Source organism: Triticum urartu, chromosome 2A (genome assembly GCF_056163025.1).
Source record: "Triticum urartu cultivar PI428250 chromosome 2A, HENAU_Tu73, whole genome shotgun sequence".
In the NCBI taxonomy this organism is placed as follows: domain Eukaryota; kingdom Viridiplantae; phylum Streptophyta; class Magnoliopsida; order Poales; family Poaceae; genus Triticum; species Triticum urartu.
In genome coordinates this window covers 728,039,469-728,049,211 of record NC_141874.1, presented here as the reverse complement: position 1 = coordinate 728,049,211, position 9,743 = coordinate 728,039,469, and the positions used below count along the sequence as shown (strand labels likewise).

At 47.1% G+C, this 9,743-nt stretch overlaps 3 protein-coding genes across 3 annotated transcripts; 2 read left to right on the top strand and 1 right to left on the bottom strand.

The window, feature by feature from the left end:
* Positions 1–1,994: 1,994 nt before the first annotated feature.
* LOC125534369 (uncharacterized) lies at positions 1,995–3,445 on the top strand. The gene is made up of 2 exons (XM_048697622.2): positions 1,995–2,851; positions 2,939–3,445. The coding sequence occupies exons 1-2, from the start codon at positions 2,072–2,074 to the stop codon at positions 3,326–3,328; spliced, it is 1,170 nt and encodes a 389-aa protein (XP_048553579.2). The 5' UTR covers positions 1,995–2,071; the 3' UTR covers positions 3,329–3,445.
* A 2,103-nt stretch (positions 3,446–5,548) lies between these two features.
* Positions 5,549–6,725, top strand: SEP2 (stress enhanced protein 2). The gene is made up of 2 exons (XM_048703724.2): positions 5,549–5,975; positions 6,052–6,725. Exons 1-2 carry the CDS (start codon positions 5,670–5,672, stop codon positions 6,319–6,321), a joined length of 576 nt encoding a protein of 191 aa, XP_048559681.1. The 5' UTR covers positions 5,549–5,669; the 3' UTR covers positions 6,322–6,725.
* Positions 6,726–7,040: 315 nt separating this feature from the next.
* Positions 7,041–9,678, bottom strand: LOC125540131 (uncharacterized). The gene is made up of 10 exons (XM_048703720.2): positions 9,435–9,678; positions 9,242–9,337; positions 9,033–9,107; positions 8,859–8,927; positions 8,630–8,706; positions 8,435–8,523; positions 8,221–8,350; positions 7,569–7,659; positions 7,385–7,450; positions 7,041–7,268 (listed from the first exon to the last, which is right to left on the bottom strand). The coding sequence occupies exons 1-10, from the start codon at positions 9,582–9,584 to the stop codon at positions 7,149–7,151; spliced, it is 963 nt and encodes a 320-aa protein (XP_048559677.2). The 5' UTR covers positions 9,585–9,678; the 3' UTR covers positions 7,041–7,148.
* Between the last annotated feature and the right edge of the window lie 65 nt (positions 9,679–9,743).

The window sequence follows — 9,743 nt, the reverse complement described above, 5'->3', positions numbered from 1 at the left end:
GCTTGGAGGCCCATCACGTGTCTACAAGAATAAAGTTGCGTAGTAGACATCAATAGCTACTATATATAGAACCGTACGTCTATGGTCAACTACTCACGCATCATCGTAAGGCACCAAGGATGATGTAGAAGGCCTCCGTGATCGATTTCCCCTCCGGCACAGTATTGGAAAAGGCCTCTAGATGGGATCGTGGAGGAACAGGAGCTTGCGGTAGCGGAAAAGTGTTTTGGGTGGCTCTCTATTTATTTCCCAATATTTGAGAATTTATAGAAGCAGAATTAGGTCAGACGGAGCCTCGAGAGGCTCATAAGGCAATAGGGCGCCACCCCCTAGGGCGCGCCTTGTTGCCTCGCCGTCTCCTCGTTCATCCTCTGGTCTCCTCCCGAAGCTTCTAGGGTCTCTATTGTCCAGAAAAAAAATCGTCAAAAAGTTTCGTAGCGTTTGAACTCCGTTTGGTACCGATTTTCAGGAAAGCAAAAAACAAGCAGAAAACAACAACGGGCACTAGGCACCGGGTTAATAGGTTAGTTCCCCAAAATGATATAAAATAGTATAAAAATGCATATAAAGCATCCAAGATTGATAATATAATAGAATGGAACAATAAAAAATTATAGATACATTGAAAATGTATCAGCTGGTAGAGGGGAAGTGTTGGTCACCTCCTATTTGCCAAACCCTAAGAAAAAGCTTCGGTAGGTTGTGTACTCTCTTTTAAGGAATGACTACATGTGAAGTGCTCATCTTCTCTATATGTACACTCATCGTGTTTCCTAAAATAAGATATCACAAATCGCAAAGTCCCTTTTATTTTGTACTTCAAACATAGCACATTGTTAATAATTGTAAAAATGAAATTGTTAGTGTAAACTTTATTATCCTGTGTTTGTTAATAATCAAAATGAAATATCTATTTATCACAATTTATTGTTGAGAGACAACTTTCTGGACCATGGTGAAGTGGCTCCTATGGCCAATACCAACATTTCATTTGGTTGTTTCGATGGGGATATGGGTCTCGCTAGGAGAGGATGGATGGCATTAGAATGCACCTAGTGCACATAATTAAGATGCTACACTATGTATCATAGTTAATATTCGGACATGTATAGGATGTGGAGTTTGTCCCAGTTGCACTGGGTCGTTCGATTTCTGGAATGCACGCCCTCTCTTAGACCCCATGGTATTTAGAAGCCATTATCTTGTTTAGAAGAAAACAACATATACTCTTAAGGTTGTCAAAACACACATAAGATTTTTGTTTTACCAACTATCATGCAATTGACACAACAGGTAAAATGTTGAAATCAAAATTTCTATATTAATATTTCATATAGATACAGACAAACAAGACCGCCTCCCACAAGATTATAGGTATTGTTTTGTAATTATGCATACTAGAAAGACATGTCCTAACTAGTAATTGCTTGATATGTTTGTGAGACTAAATGTATTTGTGCCTATTAAGACATAATTTTAAGATATTAACCCAATTCTCAAACCGCCATATTAGATTAGATGGCTACGATTGCCTACACCAAATCCCTAACTCGTACTATGGATGTAGTCATAATTAATAACCAAAAGAATTGGATAAACATTATGGCATGCATTTAAAAAAAGTTTATTGGATGTGGATGAACTCACATAACAATTAATACTGACACTAGATAAGGAAGTAAATTAATGTAATCACATAAGATATATTTGAGCAACAATTAATGGCGGCCATAAGTTTGGCATTTGTTAATGCACATTTTAGTGCTAATTAATGACTTGCCAATTTTGAGTCTACTCAACAGAAAGGGATGTAACTTTGGATCCTAGTTAATTTGAATGTATGGATAGGGATGTAATCAACGACTTGCATAGAACATAGAGAAGCTTCATGTTTTCTCAAGATGAGGTTTATGCTTGCAAGCCTTTCCTTCTATATAAGGGGAGCTCATCCTCACTTATCTCCCACTAACCTAAAGTTAGCCAACAACAATAGTAAATATACATCTATCTTTTGTTAGATCCTTGTAGCTTGCCATCTGTAGTAATAAGTCCTCCAGTTGTCCTTTTGAGTATGCCGAGGAGGGAGATCCGTGTGGGAGTTTGTCACATCGATGATGACAAACAGCGTAGCGTCACCTTCTCCAAACGACGTGCTGGTTTGTTTAAAAGTGCCAGTAACCTCTTCGCCCTCACTGGCGTGAAGGTTGCTGTTGTCCTGGAGAATGAATCAGGAAAGATGCATGCGTTTGGGACGCCATCGGTGGAACCTATTATTGATGCTTTCTTGTCAAGAGATCCACTTATCGATCCACTCGCCGACAAGGCGGGAAAAGCTAGGATTGCATCGCTGCAAAGCAAGGTGGCTAGGTTGGACATGGAGAATGCAATGCTAGAGAAGAGAGCAAACCTCTCCCTCAAGCATATCAAGAAGATACAAGCTGAAAACCCAGGGATGGCGGCAAATAATATCTTCTCCAGGGAAAAGGATATATGTCTAGAAGATCTCAAGAGGCTCTTCAATGACCTCTTGCGAGTCAACGAGCATATTAGACACCGCATGCCTCCACTACATCATGGCCATGCACCAAGGACTGGTGGTCCAAATGTGCAACAAAACCAGTTGTTGCCAAGAGGTCCATCACAGGATCACTCGAAGACTCATCGGGCATCACTACAATCAACGTCATCTCACCATGTTCCACCTCAAGTGTTGCCTCCAGTTCCACTACCACCAACACTACAACACACTATGGAACCATCTTTTCATATGCAGGTACCACAGATACTCCAGTCCCCACCATCACCTTTGGCACTCCAGTTGAGGTCCCTTATGAAACCAATTCCTCATCAAGTATAAGATTTTTCTCCACCACTTTTCCACGCCTTTAGAATTATGCAAGTCCTTACCACAAAATGGAACCACCTTTTTTCTGTGCAGGTACCACAAATGTTTCAGTCCACACCACCACCTTCGACTCCCCACTTGGCATCCCTCCTACAACCAGATCTTGACCAGGCACATGGTTTACCTCCAAAACCTCAGTCACAACTTGAAGAATATGCAAGTCCGTACAAGACGACAGAGTCATCACAGACCAAGACAATCCCTAACTTCGGTGGCAATGATATCGCCGTCCGTGCATCACTTGGCTATGATAACTCGGTTGATGCTCCTTCGGACCAGGTGCACTACAATGAAATCCTAGGGATGGATTCTTACATGGGGTATAATAGTAGTGATGTAGGCCAATATAACATGGGACGTGACGAGTGGGTCAATGCACCACCAGAGTCTTCTGGTGGGAATGATGGTGATATTGATGCATGATTTGAAGGACGTCTTTAGATGCTAGTTAGTGCTTCCATAGGAATGCTACATTAAGCGAATAAGATATTCTATTTCCATTAGGTGCCATTGTCGATTGTACTTTTTTTGTTAAGCTTCTTCGAGGCAGCAATAAACATTTCATGTTCAGTTCTTTGTGTCATGAAGTTTGTTTCTGTGCGACTAAATCTTCGTAATGCTTGGCGTTCTTTATTAAGATTATTAAGTAGTTAATCTTTTTTGTTGAATAATAAACATGTCTTTTCTTTTGCTTTCTCTATTGATGAACAGGAGGAATATGCATGAATTTTACAGTTATGTTAAACTTAAGTAGCACAATCCAAACATTATTAATTCAGATAAGGACATGAGATATACCGGGCACACCCCTGCTTACTTGACCAAGCATGAATAGGCCTAGGCACGTAAAATTATTAATTTCTGATCGAGCTCGTTTGCTCTGTTCTGTCGTTGCTTGCATGCTGTAAGGCTAATAAAGCAGAGTAACTTGATGACCTTGTTCTGCTGCGTGTGTTCTCCGATCATCGTCTGCTCCAAAATGCTCTCCAGTACGTATCAAATTGCGTGCTCAGTGAAGCGATGTGAATAGGGAACCGGATCCTCTAACATTGAGAAAGAAAGTTAGAGAACAATAGACGATTGGATCGAATTGATCTGCCGAGAGGCTGCGATCTGATCATACGTAAGATAAACAGCGACAGCCTTGCACTGTTTGTTCTTTCGTTCGCTTCGAGAGATGGTGATAGCCCAGCAGTAGCAGTACGAACTCTCCTTCCTAGCCAACAGTTGTAGATTACCACCCGTATGGGGGAGCCAGGAGCCGTCGACCTCGCAAGAACTTCTCGAAAATGAGACATCACCTCGCAAACATACGGTTCAGGATTGTGTGCTGCATTTTCGCAGGTTGATGACAAAGCTTGCCCCTGCCCATGCCCATGAAACGCAACATCAGAGGACAACCAGGGCATGGGGATGTCCGATCAGCCACTCCTGGAGAAGAGGCACGGCCCAATCCATCACCAAGAAACGACAGCTCTTGCGGCCTCACATTTTTTACCGATTACCACTCACACAAAAAACAGAAAATTTTGTAAAGGGGCTATGAAGATACCAAAAATCCAAACAGCATATATATAAGAACTCGATGCTGTCTTCAGTGGAGGTGTGTCTTCGTCGGATCTCGCGGGATTCGGTCGGTGTTGGTCTTCAGTGGATCTGTTTGTATCCGGCCTTCGTTCGTCTTTGTCCGGGTGTTTATAGGCTTGATCCTTCTAATCTACGACTTTCTTCATCGGCGATGGTTGCCACTTTGGTGCATTGGTCCTATGGGACCTTAGCACAACAACTTTTCGACTGTCCACTACAACAAGGTTTGCCCGGTTTCGATGATCGGCGATGACGGCAGCGCGCCTTCGGCTCGGTCCAGTGCTCGTAGTTGTCGCTAGGTGGTTGACAGACATGGTTGCAATTTTTATTACCACTGTTGTTCTTTGTACTGTCATGATTGAAAATGAATAGACTGGAAGTTTCTCAAAAAATACCTATGATTTCTAGAAAAAGAATGACAATTACAAACTGTAATACTTCTACTTGTTATTGATGAAATTTGCAGAGTCTTTAACCTTTCTTCACAAAACGGCTCCCGGAAAATCAAACCGGCTACCAGGTTCCTAAAAAACGGCTATCGGGTTGTAAATGCCATTTTTTCTGAGAAAACATAGGCATTTCCTTCTATTCGTTTACTCTGCAGATTTCATCAATAACAAGTAGAAGTATTACAGTTTGTAAATGATTATACAACCAGTAAACTGTGTGCCGTTCGATGAGGATCGTAGGGACCAGGCGCCCCCCGTGATCCTATAGCGGGAGAGCGACACCTGTGTCCGGGAACCCCGCCACGTCCGTTTCGATCCGTTGGCCCACGGCCGCCGGAGCTTGCGTGTCGGGTAAGCACGCGGTTACGTGGATTCCCGGAACTCGCCGGAAGGCGACACAATTCACGGCCGCGCGCGAAGTCGACGGCAGAAGAGCCCAGGACCTCGGCCGGGGCTCCACCACGTCCACATGCGCCACCCGACGTTCCCCCGTGAATCTCATCCTTTACCGTGTCCTTCATCACAGATTCACCGGGACGGTGAACGGCCACGTCGTCCAACCCCTCGCTGTCGCTGCCGGGCTTTTCAAAAGGACGACGAGGGGAGAGGAGCAGCGCATTATCGTTCAGCCTTCGTTCACCGGCCCGTTTGTTTACTCCAAGAACCCAGCGGCTCGTCAAAGCAAAGTCTCCGGTGACATCCATCGATCCGTCGAGTTCGAGTCCAGCATGGCGGCCGTGGCGAGAGCGATCGTGTGCGAGGCGGCGCCGCAGAGGGTGGCGCCCCCGTCGCAGCAGCAGCAGCAGCAGAAGCAGACGAGGCGGGACAAGATCCTGCTCCAGCCCCGCCTGTCCACGCTCCGGTCGTACGGCGCCGACGGCAGCGGCGCGGTGACGCGGAAGCGGCTGCCCGGGGAGGCCCTGGAGGAGGGCGGCGTCGGGGGCGCGCCGCCGTTCTTCGCGTCGCTCGCCGACTACATCGAGAGCTCCCGCAAGAGCCAGGACTTCGAGACCATCTCCGGCCGCCTCGCCATGGTATACCTCTCTCAGTCTCTCTGCTCTGTGACCGAGCTCTGTTTGGACACCACAGGTGACTAAACGACGCGTGCAGGTGGCGTTCGCGGCGGCGGTGGCGGTGGAGGCGACGACGGGGGACTCGCTGTTCAAGAAGCTGGACACGGTGCAGATCGAGGAGGCGACGGGGCTGTGCCTGGCCGTGGTGGCCTCGGCGGCCACGTTCGCGTGGGTGTCCAGCGCGCGCGGCCGGATCGGGCAGATGCTCACCCTCGGCTGCAACTCCTTCGTGGACGGGCTCATCGACAACGTCGTGGACGTGCTCTTCTCCGACGACCAGATGCAGGACTGGTCCGACGACGTCTGAGCACGCACAGACGCAGATGCACCACGTACACTTGTAGATACGATACGATACGGCTACTAGACGCAGACGCTACGTGCGCATGATGATAGTATAGAACTAATACTAGAGCATTTCCAAGTTCCATCGCTGCTGCAACTGCAAGTGGTTCCTTATCTCTTCAGAGATGGATGCCATGGCTATGGTACAGACTACAGAGCTCTGTTCATCCGGAGTCTCTTTGCCTTTGAGGGTTTTCTGTGATTGCAGCGTTGTAATCTGCATAGTATGATGGAGTACTACTACCTTAAGTTTTAACTCTACCCTAGTACCTAGAGCTACTGATACTGTAAAACTAGAATCATGTACTCTCTCTGCCGTCCTGGGAGCATGTTAAATGTATAAGAAATCATCTACTAGTATTATTATGCGATGTGTCATCATTGTCATTTTATTTGAGCAGCAGCAGCATCTGTTTTTCGAAACCATTGGGGTGCAGCATCTGTGTCTAGGAAAAGTAACTGAATGTTGCGAGGGTGCAGACAAAATTGAGATCAATAATACGGTCTGAAGGACGAAATTGTGCCCTCGACTTCCACTGCATGCATGCATTTGGTTGTTGTCTTTCAGATATGTACAAACTTGAGTCAGCGTTCAGCAGTCAAAATGTTGACTGTCGAGGGACGCCTCAACCAACTACTGATGAATAGTTTGGCACTGAAGGTTTCACACCGAGACAGAGAGAGAGAGAAAAGAACACCGTTCCTTTCAGTAATACTCCTGTATATCTTTTTCTCAACAATATAGCTACCTCAACCATGTTAGGACACTCAAGTTAAATTACACCGTAATCAGGAGGCGTTCTCTATTGCCTCGATGCACCCGAGCACGGTGGCCTTCTGCGACATGGCGGACACCAGGGCATCATGCGCCGCCTTGTTGTTCTTCAGAAGCGAGGCTGCAATCAGGACCTGCAAAAAAGCCAAAAACAATCCGTTGCATCAGCCCAACACTAGCATGTATGCAACAGGTTTTCTCTTCTGCTGCTACTTCGCTTCAGAATGAGACGATAGGTATCACAACTCACCGCCCATCTCGTAAGGTTCTGCTGCTGTGCTTTGCCTAGCGGCGGCTTAGTTCGGTTCAGGAACCTCTGCAATGCAGACAGGCAGGCGGGGATGAATTCTTCAGGTGAAATTTTCAGGAGACATCGGAAAAGAACAGTGGAAATGCTGATGCTGAAAGGAGGTGATGGATTAGCAGTAGATCACCTGAAGGGTGAATAGGTCGGCTGATTGGCCGACGACCTTGTCGTATTCCAGGCCTTCAGCAGCCAGTCCGGCCATGGAGATCACAGCCAACCTGGTGACACATTACATATTTCATTCATTCAGTAGCTCCTCATATTTCTGATCATAGCTTTCATGTTCTTTTTTTTTGACGAGAACAGCAGGAGCTCTGCCTTTGCATTATAGATGGGAGGAGATATAAAGTTACATGGTACTGGTAGAGGCGGCAAAAGTGCCCCACGAACCGAAGACAAAACTAGCTCTTGAAACAGAGAGCTACAGAGATAAAAAAGAAGACACCATCCTACACCCTGTTCCTACCCAGCCACCTGAATGGAAGGACGGAAGGCCTCGTTGAGCATCTTAAAATCTTCTTGAATGAGATTCACCAAGGCTCTTGGCGTCATCTCAGCATTTTCAAAAACCCTTCCTTTCATGTTCTTTTAGGCAGGCAGGTAAGTGTATCGATCAAGTTATACTGCAGCGCGGATACGTCCTAATTTCTGAAGCGCGGATACGGCCTAATTTCTGAAGTTATAAGTCTTGGATGCATCAACTGAACCAAATGCAGAATAAATACAAATACACAAAAATTGGACATGGATGCTACTGACAGGTTTAACTCAAGAATCACCTGTCCACTTCCTTTTGGTCGAGCTGACCGCTGTATAGCAGCTTCTGTAGCTGGTCATCAACGAGGTTAACATGCTCCTTTCCAATGTCCAAAGAATATCCCAGGATAGGTAGGCCAGTCAAATAGGCAACTAATTCACAAGGAGAGCATTACAGTCAGTAAGTTCCTAGCTGCAGATATACTCTTGCTGCAGCGAAAGAGAGAGAGCACCTACCCAGAAAATGAGCAGCTTCATGCCTAGCAATTCTCTCTTGGTAGTCAGGGAAAACTGCAGAAAAAGAACCAATTGCAACCTGCAGAAGACTGCGGTGATAGATGCAACATTAGCGCTGTTTTTTTGTTAGTGTGCAACATTTGTTTTTCTCTCTGAGCATGCAAATTAGTACTCTGATGAAACATTCAAACATACCCTGGAGATATGCTTCCGATGGCTAGTACTACCAAGGAAATGCTTCCGGTCAAGTAGGGAACGAAGAAGCCCCAATCCTGAGAAATATACAATTTTCTGAAGTTCAGACGATCTATTGCATTGCAGTCTATTAAGCTCAAATGGAACATGACAAAGTTTTGCAAGTCACTCGACGGTTCAGTGGACTGTTTCAGCACTTATGGAAAGGGGGGCAGGAAGGAAGTAGTACCCCGGGGAGCTGGCCTGCAAGGACGGCCAGGAATCCGGTGGTGCCGACGACCGTGAACAGAAACGCCGCCTGCATGCATGATCAGACCAAATGAAATGCAGAATTAGAGTATGAACAATGCAAGATAATCTAGCTCTGACACTACTACGATTCGTATAGCACGGCATGCCTTACATCGTTCCTGACGCTCGGGATGGCGAGGTTCTCGGCGTTCTTGATCCCGAGGTTGGTGAGCTCCCTCAGAGACGTCTGCTCAAACGCAGTTCAGAAAACAAGCAAGGTTCATCAGTTGGAGCAGCACACCACATTGATCGAACACTATGCCACACTCGAAAACTGCAAATTCCAAATGTTTGATGCAGGGCATAGTAGTGGTGACTGACCGTGCGGCGCGACATGTAGGGCTGCGAGCTCCACCGCTTGGCCCACCCGAGCTCCTTGAGCTCGTCCAGCGCCTGCCTGGCCTCCTGGCTGTCCTTCTGCACCACGCCAACTCATCCTCAGCTTAGTTCCGCCGAGCTTGCTTTTCTATACGTTCAGAAGCGAGCAGGAGAGAACGTAGCTGCGGTGTTTCACCTTGTCGATGGCGGAGCCGAGCGCCTTGAGGTCCACCCCGGCCGCCGCCGCCGCCGCAACTCTCCATCGGCCCCGGTGCTGCCGCCGCCGCGCGCCGGAGAGCCCGAGAGGTTTCGCGGCCGGCGCAACGAGACCCGCCACGATCGCCATGCCTCTTCTTTCTTCTGCTGCCGCTGCCGACCGCCAAGCAAAGCGGATAACACAGCTTTCAGAATCCCAGAGCCCGGCACGCGACACGTTGCCGAGCTTCAGTTTGATCGTTCGCGCTCCGCGCCACGGTGTCGCGCCCTGCGCCGCCCGATCTCCTCC